Source organism: Mus musculus, chromosome 6, assembly GCF_000001635.26.
Source record: "Mus musculus strain C57BL/6J chromosome 6, GRCm38.p6 C57BL/6J".
NCBI classification, from domain to species: domain Eukaryota; kingdom Metazoa; phylum Chordata; class Mammalia; order Rodentia; family Muridae; genus Mus; species Mus musculus.
In genome coordinates, this window is record NC_000072.6 from 40,560,076 (window position 1) to 40,587,259 (window position 27,184).

A 27,184-nucleotide genomic window follows, 5' to 3' on the forward strand; every position below is an offset into this window, starting at 1 on the left:
TCCTTTTGTTCTAGAGCTTTTAGGTGTGTTGTCAAGCTGCTAATGTGTGCTCTCTCTAGTTTCTTTTTGGAGGCACTCAGAGCTATGAGTTTTCCTCTTAGAAATGCTTTCATTGTGTCCCATAAGTTTGGGTATGTTGTGGCTTCATTTTCATTAAACTCCAAAAAGTCCTTAATTTCTAGAAGCTGAGGCAGAAGCCTCTCGGGCTGGGCAGACACCTGTGCTCTGACCTGGAAGGTGGCCGGTTGTCTGGAGCCGAAAATGGCGCCGCCTCAGAAGGTTTGTGGCTCTTGCCAGTCCCAGAAACTGCTGGCCTCTGTATCCCACACCTTCACCCGTGCAGCCTGCCCTCCGCGGAGTCCCGGAACCAAGGTGGCTTCCGCGGAAGCTGAGGCAGAAGCCTCTCTGGCCGGGTGGACAGCTGTGCTCTGACCTGGAAGGTGGCTGGTTGTCTCTAGATATTTTCATTGACAATGCTTCCCAAATATTTCAGGTAAAGTGATAGCCATTTAAATAAAGCAAAATAAGCACGTTTTCAGAAGCATTTCATAATAAGCAAAGCTTTTCTAGTGTGAAAGCCTATGAAAAAATCTTTACAAGAAAGAAAAACAATGGGGCAGTATTTCTCATTAGTGCATAGGTCAAACCCTAAGTAAAAATTCAGCCAAACATAAATCAGTCATTGTTAAAGCTAAGAACTTAGGCTAAAATCGTCCATATCATTTCCACATTTCCCACCAGCACTGATACAGTTATCCCAGGAGTAGTTTGCTGTGTCTTCTTCCCATTCTTTATCATGCTGTGATAGCACCACAAAGCATGCAATGCTTAGGGTCTACTAATCTTTCCATTATATGAGGACTCTGAGATCATTCCTTTTGCGTATGTCACTACCTAATCCTTCTCACTGCTCAGAGGTGTGTCCTTGTATGACTATTGTATAAAAATTCTCTTGCTGATGGATATTTATCTTAGTCACTGTTCAATAAAATCAATAAACTAATATGGACATCACATTGAAATTCAACGTGAGGACCCATTTTCATTTATTTTTGGCAACTACATAAAAGTGAAATTGGTGGGTGTTATGTTAGCTGTAAATTTATGTTTACCAGAAATAGTCTTTTATCACTTTATATTCCTTGTTTCTCTTCCCCTTTCTAATATGCCAACATATAGTTAATAAATCAGGAGAAACAGATGGAGACACTGAATTATGCCTGCAAATAGGGAATTTGTTCAGTTTTATAATAACAGGGAAGGAGAGAGGGAGGGAGAGAACGAGAACAAGACTGAGCAAGCGTGAGAGGGAACCTCAAATGCTATCACCTGGGTACCAAACTGCAACTATCTGAGCAACTGGAAGCACAGCTGTCATGGGGATAGGGACTTTTGGGTATGTCCTTATTTCATCTGTAAGATCTGTATATAAGCAACACTGTAGCATCCTGTCAAGACCCTCTCGGGGTAGTCACTATATGATGTCATTTAATGAGGTTTCAGATTTCTGTACATGACTGGAGAATCTTTGGCTAATAGCTAAAATTTAGCATGCATAAATTAAAATCTATACAAATATATCACCTCCACTAGATTTATCTGTGGATATGTTATTGGGATATTTTCTTGATTGCTAAAAAATGTCAGGTCCAGTCTACTGTGAGCAGTAAACATGCAGACAGGTGGAGCTGGACTATAAAAGAAAAGTGGCTGAGTGTGAGCCGAGGGGCAAGTCAGCAAGCACTGTTCCTCTGTGGATCTGCTTCAAGCTCCTGCTTTGAGTTCTTGCCCTGACTTCACTCAGTGATGGGCTGTGATATGGAAGCATGTAAGCTGAAGTAAACCCTTTACTCCTCAAGTGGTTTTGATAAATGTGTTGTCACAGCAACAGAAAACAAAGTAGAACATTATGGCAGTAAAATGTGAAAGAAATGAAATGTTTATGGGTAGTATACTAGTTTTATAAATATTATTATAGCTATAATATACTGATATTTATTAAATATCAATTTAAGTGTGATGGGAATGCAACTGGTAAATTTGGAAAAGTTTATTTCATGCTTATACTCATATCTATACATATATAGTTCTCCATCTGTATCCACATATGACTGTGTCCACATTGCCTGCAGATGTTCTAGTCCCATATCATGAACATATCAAGAGGATCAAGCACAGGGTGTAACAGGCCCTAGACCTTAGCACAACTTACACCACTATGAAAGTACCATTGAGGCTACAAATCTCATCATGTAGACAGCACTATTTGCCAAAATAAAAACAAAGACCTAGTCCATCAAACTCCATGGTCCTGGGATAGTCTCTAAATGCACTTACCTTGCTTTTTGGCTTCTGTAGTTCTACTTTTGGCTAACTGTTTTTGAAAACTGAGTTGTGTCAACACAGGATGTGTTTTTTGTGTGCTTAAAATAGCACCCTGAGAAAGGTTTGGGGTTATACTGGGATCCTGAACACCTAGTGTAATAGCCTGCTGTCTAATAAAGACTTTCTATTGGCTTAAATTTATGTACAAGTAGTATTTTCTGGTGGATACCTTACTATGAGGGAATGGGGGGCAATAATATTTTATAATATGTCACTTTGTACAATTTTATTTCAAAATACATAGTATTTTATTAATTCCTTTATAATTTCATACATGAATACAATATACTCTGATCATACTCTCCTTTTAGTTCTCACCTTAATTCCTCCAAGATATACCTTATCATTCTCTTAGAAACTTCATGCCATTTTAATAACCCAGTGAGTCCAATGCTCAGCTGTGCATTTCTTTTGTAAATCTTCATGTGCTATGGCCCTGACCTGCCTGAACTGAGGACTCAACACAACGAGGAAACATTTGAAGGTGACAGAAAATACTACATGAATACTACCTCATAGGTATGGAGTCACTCACTAGATCCTGGTTGACTATCAGTGACTACACTCTTTTTAAATCAATCAATCAATCAATCAATCAATCAATTAATTACTTTTACAATCTGACCAAAGTTCCCCCTTTTCCTCTCAGCCCCCCACCTCCCAACCTATGCTCCCTCCATTTCTCTTCAGAAAATGGGAGAGGATCCATGCATATCAAGCTGTCACGGCATAGGTCCCAAAGGCAGGCAATGTAGTCAAAGACATACATCCTCGGCTCTCAATTTAGGAGTCCCAAGTGAAGACCAAGCTACACAACTATAACATATGTGTGGATGGCCTAGGTCAGGCCCATGCAGACTCCCTTATTGGTAGTTCAGTCTCTACGAGCCCCTGTGAACCTAGATTAGTTGACTGGGTTTTCTTGTGGTCTTGACCCCTTTGACTCCTACAATCAATCTTTCTCCTCTTCCAAAGATCCTCAAAGCTCCACCTAATGTTTGGCTGTCAGTCTCTGCATCTGTTTCAATCAGTTGCTGGGTGAAGCCTCTCTGATGACAATTCTGCTAGACTCCTGTATGCAAGTATAGCAGAATGTCATTAGCTGCATCTGGGGTGGGCTTTTTTTTCATGGAATGGTCCTCAAATTGGGTCAGTCATTGGTTGGCCACTCTCTCAATTTCTGCTTCGACTTTATGCCAGCACATCTTATAGGTAGGACAAAGTGTAGGTCTAAGGTTTTGTGACTGTGCTGGTGCCCCAGTCCCTCCATTGGAAGTCTTGCCTGGTTACAGTAGATGGCAGGTTCAGGCTCCATTTCCCTCATCGCTAGGAATCTTAGCTAGGGTCATAGTCATAGATTTCTAGGAGTTTTCATTGCTCAAGACTTTCCAGTTTATCCCAGAGATATCACCCCCATCCCAGTCTCTATCTTATTATTCTGTTCTCCCCACCTGATTCCTCCTGTTTTCATCCCCAATGTCATCTTCATCCATTCTCCCATTTACCCACAATGTCTAATTCCCTTCTCAGTGAGATTCAAAATTCCTCCTTGAGCCTTCCTTGTTTCTTAGTTTCTTTGCCTCTGTGGATTGTAGCATGGTTGTCCTGTGCTTTATGCCTAATATTGGGGCTGCATTTTTAAAGAAAAGCCGATTCTTCTTTCAGCAGCCATAAATTATCAGAAGCTCCTTAGTTAGGAGCAGGAGTTTTTCATCCCTTCCCCCACCATGTTAAAATGCCTTGGTACTGGCCTTGGATTTTTCTTCCTTCTAGGAAGATTTATAGTAGGTAGTATAGTAGATAGGTATTTGTAGTATTTAAGGTAGGTGATGTGTAGGGTGCTTGGGGGGTTATAAGCCATCATCAGTCATCTTACCCAGCTTGTGAACCCTTTGAGTTACAAATAAAGGCCAGCATGACAAGATATGTTCATGGATTCAATAGTGGTATGAACATCATTGGATTTAAGGCATCTCTATAGAAAGAAAACATGCTTGTTACTTTAAATATATCCAGGAACCTGTGATTGGAGAGATAAAGGCCTCAGGGGTGAAGTTTCTACTATTATTTTGCTAAATGAACGTATAGCAAACAACCTTCTAAATTTATATCTCTATCATCATATATTCACCAATCTCTGAGACCTCATTAGAGAATTTTTTTTGTGTGTGTTGTGTACAGTGGTTGACAAAGGAAGTCACAATTTTTCAAAGCAAAGAAAGTCAGTGTCTGTTAAGTGCTCAGTCACAAATGGGACATCTATATCACATTCTTTCCTTTGCAAGACCCAGGAATCATTGCAGAACAAGGAAAGATTGTAGGAGTCAGAGGTCAGGGAGGACCAGGGTGAAACAATGTTCTCTGGCTATGATAGAAGACACTCATGAAGTCAACAGGTATGCTGCCTGAATAAAGGCCCTCACAAAATCAACACATTTCCTTCCCCCTTCCCCTCTCCTCCCAGTTCTACCCTTATACCTTTCCCTCTTCATTTATCCCGCCTCTTCTCTTCAGAGAATGGGAGGCCCTCTATGGGTACCCACCCACCCTGGTACATCAAGCTGCAACAGGAATAAACACATCCTCACCCACGGAGGCCAGACAAGACAGCCCAGCTCCAGGAAAGGAATCCAAAGGCAGGTAATAGTCAGAGACAGCCTGAACACCAATTATTTCCACATGCAGAATAAGTTGTACTTCTGTTACATATGTGTAACCTTAGGTCCAGGCCATGCATGCTCTTTGATTGGTGGTTCAGGTTAGCTCAGATGGGCCAAGGTTAGTTTACTCTGTAGGTCTTCTTGTAATGTCCTTAACCACTCTGGCTCCCTCATTCCTTCCCCTACTCTTCCACTAGACTCCTCATGCTCTGCCTATTGTTTGGCGGTGGGTGTCTGCATTTGTTTTCATCCACTGCTGGATGAAGCCTCTCAGGACACAATTATGCTAGGCTCCTGTCTTCAGGCATAGCTAAATATCATTAAAAGTCTCAGGGGTTGGCTTTCTCATGGAATGAGTCTCAAGTTGGGCCAGTCATTGTTTGGCTATTCTCTCGCTCTCTTCTCCATCTTTATCCCTGCGCTTCTTGTAGGCAGGACAAATTTTGGGTTGAAGATTTTGTGGGTGGGTTGGTTTCTTCCTCCCACCACAGGAAGTCCTGACTAGCTACAGGAGGTAGCCTCTTCAGGATCCATATCCTCTGCTGCTAGGAGTCTCAGGTACAGTCACCCCCAAAGACTCCTGGGAGTTTTTCTCCAGGTACCAGATCTTCCCCCTGACTTCTGTTCTCTCTCCCAGCTCTCCCCTCCCCACACCTGATCTCCACCCTTTCCCTCTCCAAGCCCCCTGCCCCTCCCAGTTTCCTCCCTTCATCTACTCCAGATGTCTATTTTAAAATTTCCTCTTTTGAGTGAGACTCACTAATCTTCCCTTGGACCCTCTTTATTACATAGCTTCTTTGTATCTATAGATTATAGTGAGGTTATCCTGTCCTTTGTGGTTAATAAGTGACTCTATATAGTGTGTGTCTTTCTGAGTCTGAATTACCTCATTTGGGATGATATTTTCCAGTTCTGTCCATTTGCCTGGAAGCTTCATGATTTCCTTGTTTTTATTTTTCCATTTATCTGTCTGTCTGTCTATCTATCTATCTATCTATCTATCTATCTATCTATCTATCTCTATCCATCCATCCATCCATCTTGGTCATTCCCTCATACAGTCCCTCTCCCAGCCCCCATTCCTTTCTCCTCTGACAGGGTGGAAACTCCCCTGGGTATTCCCCCACCCCCAACCCTGGAGTATCAAGTCTCTGTAGAGATAGGCACATTCTCTCCCATTGAGGCCGGACAAGATAGCTCCAGTTAGGGGTATATGATTCATAGGCAGGCAACAGTTTTAAAGATAGTCCCTGCTACAGTTGTTGGGGGATACACATGAAAACTGAGCTGCACTTTTGCTACATACATGGGGGGCCTAGGTCCAACCCATGCATGCTCTTTGTTTAGTGGTTCAGTCTCTGTGAACCCCCAAGGGTCCAGGCTAGTTGACTTTGTTGGTCTTCCTGTGGAGTTCTTATTCCCTCTGGGACCTTCAGTCCTTCCCCCAACTCTTTTTATTAGACTCACTGAGCTCCAGCCAGTGTTTGGCTGTGGGTCTCTGCATTTGTTTCAGTCAGTTACTGGGTGGAAACTCTCAGAGAACAGTTATGCTACACTCCTGTCTAAAAGCAAAACGGAGTATCGTTAATAGTGTCAGGGGTTGGTGTTTGCCAATGGGATGAGTCTCAAGCTGGGCCAGTTACTTGTTGGCCATTACCTCAGTCTCTGCTCCATCTTTGTCCCTGTATTTCTTGTAGACAGGACAGATTTTATGTCAAAAGTTTTGTGAGTAGTTTGGTGTCCTTATCACTTTATTGGGACCCTGTCTGGCTAAAGGAGGTGGGTCACTTCAGATTCCATCTCCCCAACTGCTAGGAATCTCACATAAAGTCACCCCCAATAGACTACTGGGAGCCTCCCCCTTCCTGGAACATCTTAAGATGTCCCCAGCCCCACAACCTCACCAGCCCCCAATTTCCATGCATTTTCCTGGCCTTCTGGCCTTCTTTCCTGTGTCTCACCAATCCTGAAACCCCCATACTCCTTTCCAATCTCCTCTCCCACCTAGTTCCTTCCATCCATCTGCCTTTTATGACGATTTTATTCCCCCTTCTAATTAAGATTAAAGCATCCTTGCTCGGGCCTTCCTTTTTATTTAATTTCTTTGGGTCTGTGGAGTGTAGCTTGGGTATCCTGTACTTTTTGGCTAATATCCACTTATCAGTGAGTACATACCATGCATGGTTTTTTTGGGTCTAAGTTACCTCACTCAGGATGATATTTTCTATTTTCATCCATTTGCCTGCAAAAATTCATGATGTCCTTGTTTTTAATAGTTGACTAGCATTCTGTTGCATAAATGAACCACATTTTATGTATCTATTCTTTGGTTGAGGGACACCTGGGTTGTTTCCAGCTTCTGGCTATTATGAATAAAGCTGCTATGAACATAGTTGAATAAATGTCTTTGTGAGGTGGTGGAGCATCTTTTGGGTAGATGTCCAGGAGTGGTATAGTTGGGTCTTCAGGTAGAACTATTTTCAGTTTTCTGGTTTGATGGTGTCTAATTTTTTGAGTTCGTTATATATTTTGGATATAGTTTTGGTGAACATATTTTCCTGTGTTTCTTTAAGGGATTTATTTATTTCCTCTTTAAAATCTTCTATCATCTTTGTAAGATTGGATTTAATGTTATTTTCTAGTGCTTCAGCTGTGTTAGAATATTCAGGGCTTTTTGTAGTAAGATAGATGAACTCTGGTGGTGCTATATTGTCTTGGCTCTTGTTTATTGTGTTCTTATGCTGGCCTTTAGCCATCTGGTTGTCCTTGGTATTTGTAGGCCTTGTAGTCCCTGCTGGCAGCAGACCCTCTGGTAGTCCCTGCTGGCAGCAGGCCTCTGGGATTCAGGAAGATCTGTGGTCTGGGCAATGGAGGGCACATGAGACAGGGCAGAGGTTTCTGCTTGATCAATACAATTTTGTTTTAAAACTATAATCTACACTAGTTACTTGAAAAAATGGTATATGTTTCACAAATTGTAAAAACAAAGATTACTCTGTGTGTGTGTATGTGTGTGTATGTGTGTGTGTAAGTGTATGTGTGTGTATGTATGTGTGTATGTGTGTGTGTAAGTGTATGTGTGTGTGTGTATGTGTGTGTGTATGTGTGTGTGTATGTGTGTGTGTATGTGTTTGTGTATGTGTGTGTATATGTATGTGTGTGTATGTGTGTGTATATGTATGTGTGTGTGTGTGTATGTGTGTATGTGTGTGTGTGTGTGTGTGTATGGCATATGCATGCATTGATTTGGATGTGCTTATTTATGCCTGTTCATATAGAGGTGAGAGATTAGCATTGTGTATCTTCTTCTGGTATTCATCTTAATGTTTTTTTAAGACAGACTCTTTCACTGTGCCTGGAGCATACTGATTGGCTAGATTGGCTGGCTAGCAAGCTCAGGAGTCCTCTGGTTCTGGGATGATAGACTCAGACTACAAATCACACCCTTTTTACCTGGGTTTTAAGGCTCTGAGCTCAGGTTCTTATGGTTGTGCAGTGAGCGCTTTCCCCATGAGCTACCTCCCAGTCCTAAAAGTAATATTTTAAATGTAATTTTTTCATTTACCCAGCATTTGAGACGTCTTCATTTTTATATAATATTTTCTGTCACTTCCAAATACTATTTCTTTATATTTTACTCCTTAATTCAGGCAGGTAGGCATAGCCTGAGAAGACTCACAAATTGCATGGCTGAGCTGAGTGGCTTCCATTGGAAAGTGTGTATGCTGGAGAGACTCCATGATCTCTGACACTAACAGAGTATGATGCTTAAATAGGGGGGCAGTTCTCTCCAATTTGTTTTTTCTTACCATAATGCACACAACTTCAGGTATAGTATATCTGACGGGAGATGGAGACCAGCTGGGAAAGTGGGTTTCTAGTACAGAGACACAGAGACAAGTCTTGGCAGTTCATTTTGTGATTATGGGTTTTGATATTCCTATAGGAGCTCATAGCGAGAGCACTAGCCTGGTGTGGCTGAGGGTCTGTTGGACTAAACTGCATCAATGATAGGTGCAGATCTGATGAGGAGGTTGTCACTTCCCATCCTTGGTTGTGTGTTCATAACTTAGAGCCTGAGAGAAACTAACCTGGGGATTCAGAAGTTCCTGATGAGGAAAGCTTCAAGTTTCCTGACTAAATGACTTTTCAGGCTTCCAGAAGTTGATTAGCCTCCAGAGAGAAGGATGAAAGTTCTGTTCAGCTTTTCTTTGCCAGTATCCCTTGTGTATCTTTGAACTTTTAGAAATTGTACCTTAGTGGATAGCTAACTTTCCTTGGGGGCAGATATAGGAAAGATAGAAGGAAGCAGAGAATATAAGAGAAGGAGACAAGTGAACTTTCCATAACAACATGATTGCTGGATGTTTGCTTAAGCTTCACTGTGCGTGGACAGTGTTCTTCCTTATGAATGGGAAAAGGAGCCGCTGGTTCTGTCTTATTGCCTTCGGTCTGGACTAGCCAGGAGATTGTCAGTGTGGGTAGTCCCTGGAAAGGCAATGAATTTTCTAGTTGTGTCCCTTGTCTGGAGATGTCTTCCAGGGGCTGTGAGCTACAGAACAGTAAAGCACCATCATGGAAGTGCTTGGCTTGTCACCTTCTAAGGACCCAGATACACTGAAGAGAAACTGAGGAGCTGTACAAAGGGTGAGTCTGGAGTCACACATCTTCCTCCTTTGCAGAGAAATAGCTATCTGTCTCTGTGCAGGGTTGATACAAAGTGCTTCCCAAATCCCACCTCTCTCTTCTCCCCATTCTTTGATCTGCCCACCATTCTGTAGAGGTCTAGGACTGGAAGATCTACAAAATCATGCCAGCCAGTCCCCATGTCCTCACCTCTATTTGTTGGCATTCTTATTTAAAAAACCACCGAGTTCGTATGGCATAAAACTCTTTTCTTGACACGGGCAATACAAATGAGAGACAGTGTAGGAAGGATAAGCTGGGAAAGTGTTAACTAAATGTGGGGTTCTGAGGCCATACTTGTAAGCAAGCAAACATGATTTGATGGTAGATCTTACCAGTAAGAGCAGTGATAAGGAAAGTACAGCCCAGTGGAGGGTAGCAGAGGTGTGCTGTGCTGCTTTCAAGAAAATGGGGTTTCTCTAAATGAAAGGCTGGGAGGAACAGACATTTGTGCAAAGATCTGAATGAGGTGAGAGAAGGAACCCAGGCTACCCATTGGTGCATTCTGGTGTTTTCTTCCCCCCCCTCGGGACTGTGGAGGAAACAGGCAGTCACAGTAGAGTTGATGTGCCATATTTGAAGCTGTTTGGTGGGACTGAGCATCAGTGGTGGGTTAGACTCGTACACTAGTCATCTGAGGTCCTATCTCTCATGGAAAATAGAGCTTGAGACCCAAAGGGGAGGTAGGAAATGCTCTCTGCTCCAGTTATTTTCTTGCCTTCTGGTCCCAGGTGAAGACTTCTCAGGACAGATGGAAATTGAAGATTAAAGTTTGACCCCCCTCACTCAGTCTGACCTCTTCCTTGCTTGCTTGCAGAAAACTTATTCAGTAAGGTAAGAGGTAGGGATACCTTTCATTATATGAAAAAAAAAAAAGTGGAGTTCAGGGAGCAAGCCCAGAGTCAGAGGAAGATATAATACTTTCTTTCAGAAAAAGCCATGTCTTATGACAGTATCCTGTGTAGATTCTACTTCCTAGCCACACCCCATAACTGATCTGTATTGCAGAGGTGGAAACTTTCAAATGAACACAACGGAAATAGAGCCTGTGTTTGGAGGATGTAAAGGATACAAAGAGCCCATCTAAGTCAGATTGACCAGTACTTAAAAATCATTGAAGTGCAGCAGGCATTTGTAAGATTGGGACCCAATTGCAGGCAAGAGGTACTATCATTGAGCAGACCGTGATCAGGGAAGTAGTGTGATGACGACTGATCACAGCAGAATGTAGGAGGATTTCTATCATGTTGAGAGACAAAGGTTATAGTGGGTGAGTTTCCTATTTATGATGTAAATGTTGTGGTATTGATGATTAGCACTTATTCATTTGAGCCTGCACATTTTTATTATATATCCACATATACTTGAATATATGAATTCATACATATGGGATTCCTTAAACATTTAACAACAACTTTGGATAGAAATAACAGCCATGCTGTGGAGGTAAGGACTGCAAGGGGATGGTTTGTTTGTTTGTTTTGAATCTGGTAATAGCTTCAATAATTCTGAGGTGAGAAATATTGTCCTTTTCTCTCTTTTGCTCTCTAGGTTTCACAAGGAACAAGGACTCAGAACTAAATGTTGGGGAATCACACTAGTGCCACTGAATTTTATCTTGTTGGTTTTCCTGGCTCTGTAAACCTACGCCACATCCTTTTTGCTACCTTCTGCTTTTTTTACTTAGTGACCTTAGTGGGAAACACGGTCATCATTGTGATCGTCTGTGTTGATAAACGTCTTCAGTCCCCCATGTATTTCTTCCTTGTTCACCTCTCCATCCTGGAAATCCTGGTTACAACTGTTATTGTGCCCGTGATGCTCTGGGGGCTGCTGCTCCCTGGAATGCAAAGTATATCTTTGGCTGGGTGTGTTGCCCAACTTTTTCTGCAACTTGCTCTGGGGACCACGGAGTTTTCTTTGCTTGGAGCAATGGCCGTGGATCGTTATGTAGCTGTCTGTAACCCTTTGAGGTACAGTGTCATCATGAACAGTCGCACCTGCAACTCTGTGGTAATTGTGTCATGGGTCTTTGGGTTCCTTTTTCAAATCTGGCCAGTTTATGCCACATTTCACCTTAACTACTGCAAATCAAATGTGGTGGATAATTTCTTCTGTGACCGAGGCCAGTTGCTCAAATTATCCTGCAATAATACTATTTTCATAGAGTTTATCCTTTTTCTAATGGCAGTCTTTGTTCTTTTTGGTTCTCTGATCCCCACAATTGTCTCCTACACCTACATCATTGCCACCATCCTCAAGATCCCCTCAGCTTCTGGCCGGAGGAAAGCCTTCTCCACCTGTGCCTCCCACTTCACCTGCGTCGTCATTGGCTACGGCTGCTGCTTGTTCCTCTATGTGAAACCCAAGCAGACCCAGGCAGCCGACTACAATAGGGTGGTTTCCTTGATGATTTCGATCGTAACTCCTTTCCTCAACCCTTTCATCTTCACACTCCGTAATGACAAAGTCATAGAAGCCCTTCGGGATGGAGTGAAACGCTGCTACCACTTCTTCAAGAGCTAGTCTTATCCTGAGGTATCTACATGGCCAAAACACATGTTACAAATCCTGGAATAATCTGAGAAGACCATCTCCGAGGTACACCACAATCACCATCATTATCAAATAATCTGTGTTCAAAGACTAAATTGTGATCACATTTTTTTTTATTATATTACCAGATTCTCCCCCTCCCCCACCCACCCAACTTCATATTCCTTTTCTCTTAAAAACAAAACAAAACAAAACAACAAAATCAACTAAAAACCCACCGTGTCTTATCTGTGCTGATTATCCACTCCTGAGCTTGGTGCCTGCTGTGGAGTGTGGTTGATACACCAAGTGTCACTCCATTGAAGAAAATCAATCTTTCCTTTCCCAGAAGCTATCAGTTGCAAATAGCTTCTCCGCTAAGAGTGGGATTTTGTGTTCCCTTCCCTTGACTTTGTGCTGGGATTTCATATTCTGGTTTGAATTTGTATAGGTCTTCTGCATCCTGCCACAGTCCTGAGTTCATCTGTGTATCTGTCCTGTTTTTCTTTATGGGAAAATTTAAAACCACACAGGAGGGCATAGTTTAGAAATTGTTGACAAGGCTGTTCCATTGTTAAGGGGGAAGGTTTTTATTTTGAATAAGAAAGAGAGAGAGGGAGAGGGAGAGGGAGAGAGAATATGAATATATCCAAAGGTATCTGGATGGGTCCAGAGCAGAGAGAAAAGGAAACAGACGGGGTATGGCTGGGGTTAGAAAAGTAGGAGAACATAGAGGATATAACAGGAGATGGAGAATTGAGCATAACAAGAGAGAGAATAGTGAGAACAGCAAGGGAGTAAGATGATGGCCACGGAAAAAGTGTGTGGGGTGAGGAATCATGTGGAGTATGAGAAGGATGAGTGTGCTCAGGTGAGCGGGAAGACCAGTGCAGGTTTTGAAACGTACAAGTACTTGTTAGTAGGGACTGAGGGAATCTGGAGGCCAGCATGGGTACTATATACAAGCCATAATATCCCTTTTGCCAGAGGTCAGGGAAATGACTCCTTCAGGCAGAATGGGAATCAGTTTACAAGTTCCTGAGGAATGCTGATGTTTATCTAGACACCAGAAATCCTTGCATAGTCCAGCCTGAGCTCACTCCTAGACATATGGACTACCTGAGACCTAGCAATCACTTTCCTAATTGGGGAGCTTTCTTGAGGTGTTAGAGAAAGAGCTGGGGAATTATCGCCCAGATAAGAGCTGCATTATCACCCAGATCCTACTGTTGCCACAAAGGAGTTGGGTGATGAAGATAGAATGAGAAGAGGGCTGGGCTTCCCATCACCCTGGGCTGAGGGACGCAGTACACAGGGCTGAAGAGGAGGCCGCCTCTGTTCCTCTCTGGGATGCTCAGTCCTCATTTTCTCCAGGTCTGTAATGCCTCCTTTGCTTCTGTTCTTCATTTTTCTCATCCCCCTTCTGCTGTGCTTCCCCACTTATCTCTGAGTTCCTCTTTTGGTGGTTCCAGTTCTACAGTGTACTCTTGGGTTCTCAGTTTTCCCTTACTCAAGATAATCAAAAGTTTTCCATTCAGTTGTCCAGCTGTCTCCAGTGTTGCTCTCATGCCCAACTTCCCTCTTCCCTGACAGCTCCACCCTGCTCCTAGTCACTGTTTCCATTTCTGTGATCTTGGCTACTTTGTGAAGTGTCCGGTTGTAACATTTTTAAAAGCTAAGAATTGATGCTGTGTGGGATGGCTACAGGGAGCTGTTTAAACTACATTTTATCCATGCAATGCACTGTTACGAAGCTGCTGGAACAATGATGTTCTTTCTGCAATGGCTAGCAATGTTACAAGCTCTATATCCTTAAGCAAGAAGAGCAGAGCATACAGAATGTAAGTGGCTGCAGTCACAGCTGCTGTGGGTGGCAACATAAGAGGGAAGGGGTAAGTAGTTGTCCTGAAATTATGGCAGTGAAGTGGGCATGAAGGAAGAAAAGACTTGGTACTGTGCACCTTTCAATATTCTTTTTATTTCTGCAAACATATACTAATTTATACTATGAATTATAAATAAAATTTCCTGTACAAAATAAAATAATTGAATCTCTCTTATTTTTCTTAAAGGGTATGCAAAGTCAAACTCCTATTCAATTTTAATATATGCCACAGGCCCAAGATCTTCAGTCTACATACATTTGTTCAAGTAAAGAGAGATTTTGTTAAGTAGTCTTGATGTTAAATCATGGTATTTTTGGGAACAGTTTTGGATGCATACCTGTAATCCTAGTCCTTAGGAGGCAGAGGGAAGAGGATTGTAAACCCAAAGCTATGCTGAGTTGCACATTGATTTCTAGACTGGTGTTAACTGTGTAGCAAGAGCCTATCTTAAAACAAAGGAGTTATAAAAGAGGGCATAAATCTATTTTATAAAGTTCTAATTCCGGCTTTTTTTGGGGGGTGGGCTTGAGTGGTGGATAAATGCTTAAAATACATTCACTACTGGAAGTGTAAAATTTAATGAAAAGTCACACAGCTTCCAGTTCAAATGTCATTTCTAATTATATATAAAATTCATTTATTTGTATAGACTTTGGGTCTGGTTGATTTTGGTGTGTGATGTTTTTATTTATATGCAAAGTTTTTTATATGCAACCTTTTAATAATAAAATTTACTAAAAAAACCCACACCAAAAAAAAAAAAAACCACAAAACAAAGGAAGGACACTATAACTTATTGCTAGAAAGGTAGTATGTAGAAAGTGCTGAGTTTCATCTTCAGCATGCCTTAAGACACAATTATGGAGGTATTTCTAGATTTTTACAAAGAGGCTGAGAGCTCAAGACTATTAACAAAATAAGATGTGTTGATATAACCATATCCTTTCCTTACATCTTAAGTTAAAATGTCCAATAGAAAGAAAAACATCATTCTCAGCAGAAGAGGTTACTCAAAGTACAAGAAAGATGATAAAGAATGGAGATGAAATAAACATCAAAATCACCATAGGAACACATTAGCATAAAGCAAGGCAGTTAGGTAACAGTGCATATTGGCAAGGGTATGGCAAATATTAGAGTCCATACATATTCCCGATGGAAGGTGCAATGGTTCAGTAGCTTTTGAAGACAGAAAGTTCTTTACATAATGTATCAGATAACAAGATGAATTAGCAGTCTCACTCCTAGGTGTATGCTTGAGAAATGGATGTTTGTAGGAGTTATAATAGTTGACAGGTACAAAGCTAAAATACCAATCAGCCATTGAAGGAATAAACAAATGGAATAGTATTCATCCATAGAATGAAATACAGATTGTATGTACAAATAACAAGCTTTGTACCACTGTAACACATGCCTGAGATACATAGCTTATCAAAAGGTTTTAGAGATTTCAATCCCTAATTAGTTGGCCACACTTTATGTTAAAAGCATACAATAGAGGACAACCGCTCCTGGCTTGGGAGCAAAATGAAAGGGCTGAGGATAGTACTGCCCTCAGAGAGACCACACTCTCAGGGACCTAAATCAATTCCAGGAGTTCCAGGCTCTACCACATTCCAATATCACAATCCTAGGGAATGAGCCTTTGATCTACGGGGGACACTCAAGATACAGACTGGGAAACTGCGATATGCTGAAATTCATGGGTGAATCTTGAAAATCTTATTCTAAGCAGAGGAAGTAGTAAAGAAGGACATACATTGTATGATTCTATTCATATGACAGCCAGCAGAAGGAACTCTGTAGAGACGGGAAGTAGATCAGGATTTCTTTTTTAGGGGACGGCTGTAAACTACTGTGAATGTACCAAACCTATTGAGCTGTACATTTCAAATGGGTAATTTAGTGGCTATTCCTGGTTGTCAAAAATTTTCGGACATGTTACTTATATTCTAATGAAGCTATAAAGACTATACCTAGTGTGCCTGATGTGTAAGGGAAAGTATCTTAGAACTTAGGTCAAAACTCCAACCCAAATGTCTTATTAATTCCATCTTAAAACTCATATCACTGCTCCCTAACAAAGGCCACATTTATTTACCCTTCACGAGTCCCTTCCCTAGTAATTGAAACAATATACACAGAGTCCCTGAATATTCTTTTTCTCATGCCAGCCCCTGTGCAGGCTTCTTTAAGAACCTGTACATGAGTAACTTCTCATCTTGTGGGAGATTCAGACTTCAACCACAGAAATCACTAGATGTCCTCATTTCCTGACCCCAGGAGTCTGCAACTCTTCTGTCCAAAGATAGGAAGTGTGGCAATGAAAGTTCCCCTTTCTCAAAAAGGACCAAGATTTCCTTTCTGTTGTCTGAGTTATGGGTCTGACCTCTGGTTAGAACACAATTGCTTCTCCCTACCATAGATTCTGCCCACCTTGTCCCAGCTTTGATGTATTAAGACTATCAGAGAACACATAGCTCATTGGGTACAAATGTAATTCCAGTATCTACTAGATCATTTCTGATGACCTTCTTCAAACAGGTTTTAATAGGAAGTACATTGTCCTATTAAAATATAAATCTGCTAATACACGAAATATGAAACCTAGAAACTATAAAATAACTTAGTATTATAATAACAGAATTCACAATTTATTTTGACTAGTAATGCACATACATATTGCTATTAGTTGAAAATAATGAATTGATTATTGGATGGTTTTAATTCCTTTAGCTTTCTATAGGCTTCTCTGTAGTTTAATTTTTGCTACTTAAAACAACCAGCACATCTCTTTTCTCCTATACTTTATGCAGCTTGTACCTTCTTGAGATAACAGCCAAGGTATCCAAAAAGTTTTCAACCTCATTCCTGCCTTTCTTTCCTTGTGATCAAATTAACCTCTGCTTCATCTCTCATGGTGCCCATTTGTCCCCAATTTTGCCTTTTCTCTTCTAATGAAAAGATATTATTTATGTCACAATAGATTTTATCCAAAACCTGAAAAAAATTTAGCTTGAGTGTTTTTCCTGGCTCCTCCTGTCTCTTTTTCTCCTGCCCATCATTCCTTTTCCCCCTCCTTCCCACTTCTCCTTTCTTCCTATCTCTTTCCTTCTCCTCCTTGTTTATCTCTGTCCTATTCAGAACTTTCTTCATTCCCTCAATATTTGTTCAGTACCAAGTCGAGCTGTAGAGGTCCTTCCCCAATTCAGAAGGACCTCTGCTTCTACGATGTTGTATGGGAATGGGAGGCTTTCTGGAATGGGGGATGTTGTGAAGCCAAGTTTATATTCTTCTGCCCATAGTGCTTCCTAACAGTTCTCATATCTGTTCCACGAGCAGTTTCTCCTCAGTGGCGTGGGCATGTTCTCTAAGGATCAAACAGTTCTGACAACAGACAAAACCCTACTGATTAGTTAAAAGGCTCAGCTCTACAGAAACAGACTGCATTTCCATATTGATTTCATCTCCAGAATCCTGGCTCTGTCTGCAGATAACTAGAATCCAGTCCCCTCTCACAGGAAGTGTGGTCTTAGGGAATACTTGGTCAGAAAGGGAGTTTTACTATGTGAAGATGTTTGTGGAGTAACAAATTGACTTTGAGGATTCAATAGGGAACTCCACCTATGGAAGATGGGCACAGTCTTTGATGCTCTATATTTCCTGGGCTGGTTTCAGTCACAACTAATCTCCTTTGCTAGCTCTGTAAAAATTCACTCTTGTAGAGATCTATGATCATTTGGCATTCATTTCGCAGATCCAGCGATAGCTGACTTCACATGATGCAGCATCATATGTCTTCGTCAGACCTATAGTGACACAGTCGAAGTTCTGGTCCTGATTGGTAACACTAAATGAAAAGAGAAAGCTTGGTTAGGCTTCTGGTTTCTACTCTGAGTTTAACTGTTTGTGATGTGAGGTTCTCATGGGAACTGCGCATGGAGGGAATACAGCTTCATGAAACCACACAACCTCCTCCTTGGCACTGAGTCTTTCATCCCAACTTAGATCCCTGCTTTTCAATACACAGTCACCAATCCAGCCCCACACCCACTGCTTTCTTTCAACTCTCCTGTGAACATTCACAGAGTCCGAGAATCTAGGTCTAACTTGCTCATATTAGGTTGAAAATATCCCATGTACTGTCACCCTAATCATATTTTAGTACTGGATGCATGTTTATAACAGGGAGATCCAAGGCAGGGCAGGAGGAGAGGGATATTTTTTAATCCTTTCCTGGATTTGAGCTTGTTCTAGGAAAAACTTGGTGAAGTTAACTGTTGGCATTCCTATACTTCCTTTCTGTCATTCAAATCCTTTTGGGCTGACTGCAAAGCCTCATTTCATTGAAAAAGTAGCATGCTATTTGGGATCAAGGGACTGTAGAATCAAATGATGGCTCTGCTCTGTTGGTATATGAAACTCAACACATTTCTAACACATTCTCACACTCAGTGCAACAGCTTGGGAGTAATGAAAGCTTTCTCCATGGCTTCCCAGTGAACACACTAAGAGGCAATTCGTACTTAGCACAGCACAGCACAGTGCGTGATGGAGAGTAGATACTGAGTGGATATTAATTTTCTTCCCCCTGTAAGGAAATCCGTTTACAGTTTGGAGACCCAGCTTGGTCCTTGTTTGACTCATTATTTCCATATGAATACTGGAATATTACAACCTCCTGGAAACTTTGACTCCATGGAGTGATGCCTTGAAGGGCTCTTGAGGGTTATAGGTTCAACTTTGAGTCACAGATAAGGCTTAGGTATATAATAAACTTTTTTCTTAATGAAGGAGCTATATCTGGGGAAATGACATGACAAATAGCTTAATGGTCTATGAAATATTATATGATGTACAGTAGCAGATTTAATGTATGATAATATATTAATATAATTTAATATAATTATAACATAATATGTTAATACAATAATATATAATATATTATTATAATATTAAAATATTATATATAAATAAAATATAAAAAGAATAAAAGTTAAATAGGAAAGAAATGGGTTGGAAGCAACTAGAAAAGTAGAATAGAGTCCAGTCTAAGTCTCTGAACTATCAGCTATCTCAGGTATCTCAGGTTTTGTCTTATGTAAATAAATATCTTCAGAGAAATGCAGGCTGTTCACGTACTTGCCATTGAACACAGAGTTGTTGATCCAGCGCCACTTTTTCTCTCCAGGCTGACGTACCAAACCAATAAAGTAATTCTCAATACCAGCTATGTCCTGAAGATACTTCTAGAAATTAAAAAAAGAAGTCCATCAGTGAGCTCTTCACCTCTGCATCCCGAGCTGGAGGTCAATGGTTGGTCTGGTTCTGCGAATCAGGAAGGCAGCCACGGTCCAGATTAATGGCCATTAATCCCTGAGAAGTTCTGCAACTTTGCAAACACAGAGTGCCTAGCTTCTGGTGCGGAAACTAATGTTAAGGATGAAGAACTTACACTATTGATAAATACCCTGGTGATGTCAGTATTGTTTTTCTGAGTCAAGCAGAAGGAATGGGAAAGGAAAACACCACAGTCAAAAACAGGTCATTTCACATACACATTTTATGTCTGGCACGATTCTCTTTGTAGAATTTTTCATCAAATCTAGAAAATTTCACACTCTCAATTAAGTTATATCAAGTGAACAAAAATGTATTGAGAGTTATAGCAAAGTATCAATGATGTGATCTTTTTCTGTAGTCAATACGCCGAGGAGGCTGGGCAGAGTAGCGCGGTGGGAGTTGGGCACACCAAAACTTAAATGGAGAGTAGAGGAAATGGAGGGCTCAAGTTTTCTCGTTCTTTCTTCTTTTCACCCTCTGTTTTCTTCCCCATCCTCTGATTCTCTCTTGCTACCTGAAAACATCTTGCTTTTCCACTTGAGTACTTCATCCTAGAGAATTTGTGGGATTCTGATTGCTGACCTTGGTCATCTGTTCAGGGACAGCCTTCCTGAAAATTCTGCCCCATCAGAGGATGATTTTTTTTTTTTTGGAGGGAGGGATAGAGGAGAAAAATATGAATAGTGTATAGCCTAGTACTTAGCATCTAACCAATGGTAAGGTTTGAAGAAGAGACAACTATAAATTGATGAACATAATGTTCTAATGTTTATATATATGATCTTTGTCAGATAACTTATTTTGGTGGAGAAGGTTATCAGTTGGTGAAGCATCTGCTGTCTAAGTGTGACTACTTGAGGTCAGATCCCTTGAACTCATGGGAAATCCCAAGGATGCAATGAACATCTGTAATCCCAGCTCTCCTATGACAGGATGAGAGGCAGAAACAGGAAGAAGACTGGGTGAAGCTAACCTCGATATGTACTGGTGAATAATAAGCCACCCTGACTCAAGGAAGATTGAAGGTGAGACTGTGGCACATGTGTGCCCACATGAACACACACACACACACACACACACACACACACACACACACACACATACACACACACACAACCATTTCTTTTCTCTAATTTCCTCATTGCATATGCATAAAATATGCATACTAATATGTTTCATGGCTTTCATAAGATAAAAGGATACAATAAACAGAGCTGCTACATAGTATTAGCCTATTTTCATTATCACAAAGGTAAAATGCAAACTTTTATCTTATTCTTTGTTTCTCACATTACTAATTATATTAACATATTTTTCTTATGTGCAATGAAATGATACATTAATATCTTAGTAACTAATATCTTCCTTTTTTACTATATACGTTAGCATCTCACAAAATATTCTGTAATTTTTCAGTAACTTATATTTTATTATATTTGACATTCATTCATTTACTCATTTTTGTGTTAGTGTATTTTGTGAGCTTATATGTATATATTTATTTGTACAATCATACATGTGGCACTTTTGGAGGTTAGAGAACCAATTGTGGGAGCTGGTTCTCTCTGAGATCATGTAAGTCTCAGAGATTGAACTCAGGTCATCAGGTCCAGTGGCAGGAAAGTTTATCTGCTAAGCCATCTTAGCAGGTTCATATGTCATTCATTCAGTTATTTTTATGTATGTATGTATGTATGTATGTATGTATGTATGTATGTATGTATTTTATTTATTTTAATTTATTTATTTTATACTATATATGTGCTCACATTTGAGTGACACAGTCTTTCTGTGGAGACCAGAGGACAGTTTATGAGAGTTCCTCCTTTCCTTGTATTATGTGACTCTCAGATCTCTGAGACTGAACTCAGGTCATCAGACTTGGTAGCACATGACTTTACCCACTGAGCTATCCTCATGGTCCTTAAGCTGCTTCTTCAGGTCTTTGGTCAATTCTTGCACTTCAAATGTCCTGGTACGTCCCTAGAGTATGAGCCTGATGCTTGGTTTATAGAGAAGACAACAAAAATCTAGACTTCTAGTTTAAATGGAAATGAAGAACCTTCCAATCTCAGGTTTACAACAAGGACTGTGAACTTCCCAGCTAGGCACATCTTTACTCCTTAACCATCAACCTATCCTTACATCACCAAATTGTCCCATAGATTCCACCAACTGCAGCAAGTGTAGGGCAGACTATTTTCTTATAGCATCCTAATGCTTTACCAGTTTCTCTGGAGTGTTGACAATTGCCAGTGTGGATCCTTGTGTTGCACAATAATCCATGCTGTCTTTCCAAGGTGATTCGGAGAAGGAGAAGAAAAAGCATTTTCCTTGGTGAAAATCCCAGTTTCTGGGACAGACTGGAGAGATTGGGGAGGAAGGAGCAGAGACAGAGACAGAGAAGGAATACATGTGATTAGTGGTTTGGAGTGTGAGCACATTTCTTTGTAACTACATCATGATATAAATTCTTCCCAATTCTGGAAGAAATTCCATCACTCTAGTCTGCCTTCTCATCCCTAACATAAAGGGAATGAAAGCTCTTCATGGTACCTTTGCACAAAAGTTCCACAAGAAAGGAGATGTTGGGGAAAGTCCTTGAGAATCCAGCTTATGACTACCAAGGGGGTGGGATGAGCCCAGGATCGTGCACTGTACCTGTTCCATAGCTCCTTGTAGGCATGGTACTTTCGTCATTTCTCCCAAAGATCTGTGAGACTGAAATGAAAAGAAATCCTGATGGCTACTATATAGTGAACACAGCAGTCATTAGGCTGTGGGCTGCTGAATTTTGAGTATTTGTTTCTAAACACCCCTGATATTCTAGACGATCCAGAGGTAGAAAGAAAAAACACTATCCTTGATGAAAATCCTATTTGGGGCAGGGAAATTTGAGATGGGAAGGTGCAGAAAGAAGGAGGGAAGAAGAGAAGAAGAAGCTGAAAGAGATACTATGGAGAGGAAAAGGGCCTTGACCACTCTGAACTAGAATTGTCAAAAATACTGTCTTTAAAATACAAACTGTGGAGATTAATGGCCCCTAAGGGGCTCCTTTCTCTTGGATGCACCAGCTGTCTGAGCAGACAGTTTCAGTGGCTCCACAGGCTATTGAAAGTCTGCTCAGGGGCCCTGGTTATTTGTTCTTTATGCTTAAGACTACTTTCATTTACCCAGATGCCAACTAGTCACTTAAACTCTTATTGTTAAAACAGGCATGAGCATTCATATTTTATTGTACTCCTTAGCTCAGAGACTTTGATATCATAATAGTCCATTTTTGATAAGTTAGAAATTTCTTCTTTGGTCCTAAAGATGTCAATTGTAGCCCATGTCTTAAGAGGCAGTGGCAGGGAGTCCTTGCAGAAAGCTGCATGAAGAGTGGGCTTGGGGCTGGAGCGATGGCATAGTTCCCAGCATCCCCATGTTGGCTCACAACACTTGTAACTTTGGTTCCAGAGGATACAGTGTCCTGGCAACCATAGGCAGCCCATGCACATGGTGCACATATATACATGAGGATAAATCATTCACACACATAAAAATGAATAAATCAAATAGAAGAGAGGTAGGATTAGAAGTCCCATGGCCTCTGTATGTGAAACATGTGGCATTAAATTTTTTGTGTTATAAATGAGGCTTGATTACCAATCTGTTTTTATTCTTATCCCATGGTGAGTCTAGCATAATTTTTAGTTCACAAAATGATGCCTAGCCCCCCTTTTTTTGTGGAACATGAATTCTTTTGTGTGTGTGTGTGTGTCTCTGTGTGTGTGTGTGTGTGTTTGTGTCTGTGTGTGAGCATGTATGTGCATGTGTTTGTGTGTATGCATTGTATGTACATGCCTGAGTGGATGTATGTACATGTGTGTGAAGATGTGTTTACATTCATGTGTGAGGGGACCAGTGACTGACACTGGGTGCCTTCTTCAATCTTTGTCCATCTCATGTATTAAGGCAGGATCTCTTTATGAAACTGGAGTTCATTAATTCAACTACACGGACTGGCCAACGAGTACCAGGGATTCTCCCAGCTCTGTCTCCATCCACCAGTCTTGCTGTTACAGACACACATGGCAAAGACTTGACTTTCACTTGTGTGCTGGAGATATATGCTCAGGTCCTCATTCAAGTATTCACTTTACCAGGTGAACCATCTTCTAATGCTAGAATTTTGTTTCTTTTCTATTTTCCAGACAGGGTTTCTCTGTGTAGCCCTGGCTGTCCTGGAACTTACTTTGTAGACCAGGCTGGCCTCGAACTCAGAAATCCGCCTGCCTCTGCCTCCCGAGTGCTGGGATTAAAGGCCTGCGCCACCACTCCCAGCGGAACTCACTCTTTAGACCAGGCTGGCCTTAAACTCAGAGATCTACCTGCCTTCGCCTCTTGAGTGCTGGGATTAAAGGTTTGGGCCACCACACCTGGATAGAATTTTGTTTGTAACAATTCCTTGTAAGAATCCATGAAATTCACTTACAATATATTATAGTAGTCCCACACAAATCGTTCTCAAGCCCAGGAGGAAAACTGAGGATCATAAATTCCATACAGGGGTTGAGGTGGGTGTAGTTCAGTACTAGACTTTGTGCTTCCTATGAGCAAGGCCCTGAATTTGATCCTTAGTACCAATAGAGGAAAAATCAGGAAGATACAGTGATCAATGAGTTTTCTGTTCATTTTCACACTTGTAAAGGAGAACAGGACCTTGGTGTAGCATCTGTATACAAATTCATAGGAACTGTTAGAATTCAGGACATAGAAGCTGGATGCTAGTGAGATTACCATTCTGCACACTAGTGGTTCCGTAGCTCTCCGTGGGGACGAAGCCATCATTACTTTTGCCAAAAACCTGTGGGACTGCAAAGAAAACCAGCTAGTGGCTCAGTTCCAGTGTGGCTGCAAATGAAGGCAGTAAATGAGCCTCAGGGGATGCCAGGAAACTGTGACCACAGGAGGAAGCACTGAGCTCTGCCTCCGTGAGGTGTGTGTATATTCACCCTTCCCTTACCTACTTGTGTATCTTTTCTGAGCCCGTTATAGTTATTACATGTTCACATTGGGTCACAAGGAAAATCCCTCTTACCCAACTGCTGCAATTTACCCACATTTCCTTCCTCCAGTTTTTCCTACTGGCTTCAGAACTAAATCTTTGGCTACGAGGCTCCCTGTACTAATGAATTTATTGAGAAGAATTTATGTACAACACACACACACACACACACACACACACACACACACACACACACACACACCTCTGTTAAATCTTGCTCTTATAGTTAGCTCTTCATACAGCTTTATTGGGTTGAACTAGAAGAGTAATTTTTAAAATTATAGCAACAATAAAAAAGTCAGGCTAAATACTCCAGTTTAGATTATCCAGTGAAGACTCTTATTTTTATAGTCAGTTGTGTGTCTCCATTGTAGATCATGGAACCTGATCCCATGTGTCTGCTAGAGTATGGGAAGACAATGTGGAAGAACTTGGGCACTGAACCTTTACACTCAATCTGGCATTCTGAGTAGAATAAAACAACAAAGATGCTGGGGTTGGTGGGAGGGCTTCCGCAAATACTCACAATACAGCAGAAAAAAGGTCATTCCAACAACTTTGATCACTACTACGATAAGCCCCGAGATGATCATGTGCCAGTTCATGATGATGGGGATTCAGGGATCTGTGGGGATGAGAGCGACATCGTCAGAATATGGGGATAAAGCTGCTGGCCTTAGTTAACCTTGAGTCTTTCTCAGAACACTCAAGGGAGATCTGGAAGTCAGGAATTCCACTAACAGGTGAAAGGAGGTAACCCAAACATGTCCAGAACACCGATAGGAAACTCTGTTCTTCATAGATACTTTAGGATTAGGTCTTAACCTTGTTTCCATTTGTGGTTTGATAAATCCTGCCTACTGAGTAATTTCCCTACAATTCAAGAATATTTAGTCTTGAAATGACCCTTGCTCACAAGCTTATAGTCTCGGCAATGCTAATTTCACTTATAAAAGCTCCAGTCTCAAGTATGTCAGATGAGCAGAGGACAGGCAGACAGACAGACTGACAAGATTGACTTACCTGATCTCTTTCTGGAAGTCTGGGTTGGCATACAGATAGGAGTCTTTTTGATAAGATATTCGGTGCAGCGAGCAGGGCTCCTTGTCTTCTGAATGTATGCTCCTGCTCGGTAATGTCCTTGTTCACAGCCTCTCTGTTTTAGCAGCATCTCCAAGCAAACACTTCTTCCTGTTCAGTGCTCTTGTCAAAGGAGCAGGCGGGGCAAAAAGAGGAAGGGAACTTCTACTTCTGAAGGAGGAAGGTTCCTTTCAGGGGAAACTTTCTGGAGGGATTTGGAAAACCACATGCCTCAGCACAGACTTAGCCTTCATCTGTTAACTTTCTTTTGCTTGTAGCATGGGATTTGGCTCCTCGGTGTAGTATATAAATCTTTGCATACTCCTCTCATGAATGCTAAGTGCTCAGACGCATGCTAGATATTCTCTTAGCCTGGGATATGTGTGGTGGTTCTGTACCTCTCATTGGCACCTCTCAAATCTGTCCTGGTCTTATCTGCTGAATTGAAATTTTTTTTTATATATATTTTCTCTTTGGCGTCATATTTTCATCACATATTCACATGACACACCTTTGTTTCTCTCTCTCTCTCTCTCTCTCTCTCTCTCTCTCTCTCTCTCTCTCTCTCTCTCTCTCAGATGTACAACAGACTCCTCGATGTTCTCTTTGACAAGATAATTCTGGAGTATTCCTTAGACCTTACTTCTTTCAGAATTCTTTAGCCAGTCCTCCATTTGCTTGTCCCATTTGGGTTTAGGGATCCCTTACTTCATTCCATGACTAGGTACCTGTTCCTTGGGAGAATTTTTGCATGCTTATCTGCTTGTGCACAATAATTTCCACACTCTGAAACTATGCAGCCCAAAGCTATTTATTTTCTCACTGCTGTTGCCCTGGCACAGCCACAGTCCTTGGATCACTCACTGTACTTGAAAATGGCATCTGGTTTTTAGGCTTTTATTTGTGGACTTTTTATTAGACCCATAAAATAAACATTTATGGTCTGATTTTTTTTAATTACACAACTTATCCAAATAGACAAGTTGGTTGTCTTTGTTTTCAAAGATATTGTAGATGTCAGACCACTTCCAAACATGCAGATTCCTGATTAAAACCCATGGCGTGTAGACTGTGATGACAGTATTCAGAATGGGAACTAACCATCCCCCCATTTGTAAACAGTTAACGTATACTACAAATATAATGTGGTTTTAATGTAAATTGCCACTCAGCTTCTATAGCAACTCAGAGTTCATAGAAAAATATGGCTTTTAATAAATAGAAATGCTTTCTAATAGAACACTGTGATATAACCAAACTGATATGTTAGGGAATGGAGGTAATGGTCAGGTGTGGGGGCTGGACAGGGTTGGTTCAAAGCCCGTGTAAGGCTCTCAGGTCTGCAGCCTACCAGGAACAGAGATATCATGGAAACACACTTGGCTCCCACTTACTGTAATGACCAATTGAATAAGCTGCAAGTTCTATTGCAGAGGGGAGTCATTCTAGTTAGATGCTAAAGACACTATCTCATTAATATCAAGCTGTTTTAGTTCTTGACAGATGTAGCACAATACTCAGAAGACAGACTTCCTACTTGTATGTCTTTAAACAAA

General features: G+C 41.0%; 2 protein-coding genes across 4 annotated transcripts; one reads left to right on the forward strand and one right to left on the reverse strand.

Annotated features, from left to right (window-relative positions):
• Positions 1-9,076: 9,076 nt before the first annotated feature.
• Positions 9,077-12,429, forward strand: Olfr460 (olfactory receptor 460). 2 transcript variants are annotated; one of them, XM_006506142.2, is made up of 3 exons: positions 9,077-9,692; positions 10,463-10,565; positions 11,283-12,429. In XM_006506142.2, the coding sequence occupies exon 3, from the start codon at positions 11,313-11,315 to the stop codon at positions 12,255-12,257; it is 945 nt and encodes a 314-aa protein (XP_006506205.1). In that variant the 5' UTR covers positions 9,077-9,692; positions 10,463-10,565; positions 11,283-11,312; the 3' UTR covers positions 12,258-12,429. The 2 variants fall into 2 exon arrangements, with proteins under 2 accessions (XP_006506205.1, NP_666495.1); NM_146383.1 differs by lacking the exons at positions 9,077-9,692; positions 10,463-10,565 and having other exon boundaries at positions 11,313-12,257.
• Positions 12,430-14,822: 2,393 nt separating this feature from the next.
• Clec5a (C-type lectin domain family 5, member a) lies at positions 14,823-25,730 on the reverse strand. 2 transcript variants are annotated; one of them, NM_001038604.1, is made up of 7 exons: positions 25,572-25,730; positions 25,075-25,173; positions 24,281-24,355; positions 22,160-22,219; positions 21,725-21,861; positions 19,298-19,404; positions 14,823-18,005 (listed from the first exon to the last, which is right to left on the reverse strand). In NM_001038604.1, the coding sequence occupies exons 2-7, from the start codon at positions 25,151-25,153 to the stop codon at positions 17,891-17,893; spliced, it is 573 nt and encodes a 190-aa protein (NP_001033693.1). In that variant the 5' UTR covers positions 25,154-25,173; positions 25,572-25,730; the 3' UTR covers positions 14,823-17,890. The 2 variants fall into 2 exon arrangements, with proteins under 2 accessions (NP_001033693.1, NP_067339.1); NM_021364.2 differs by lacking the exon at positions 24,281-24,355.
• Between the last annotated feature and the right edge of the window lie 1,454 nt (positions 25,731-27,184).

What these genes read in the sequence shown, in the direction of transcription:
- Olfr460 (XM_006506142.2), top strand. Translation starts at nt 11,313, where the DNA reads ATGTTGGGGAATCACACTAGTGCCACTGAATTTTATCTTGTTGGTTTT.
- Clec5a (NM_001038604.1), bottom strand. Translation starts at nt 25,153, where the DNA reads ATGAACTGGCACATGATCATCTCGGGGCTTATCGTAGTAGTGATCAAA. An exon ending in TACAAGGAGCTATGGAACAG is followed by an intron (nt 21,862 to 22,159) that starts GTACAGTGCACG and finishes CAATCTCTCCAG; the next exon opens with TCTGTCCCAGAAACTGGGAT. An exon ending in AACTCTGTGTTCAATGGCAA is followed by an intron (nt 18,006 to 19,297) that starts GTACGTGAACAG and finishes CTTTTCATTTAG; the next exon opens with TGTTACCAATCAGGACCAGA.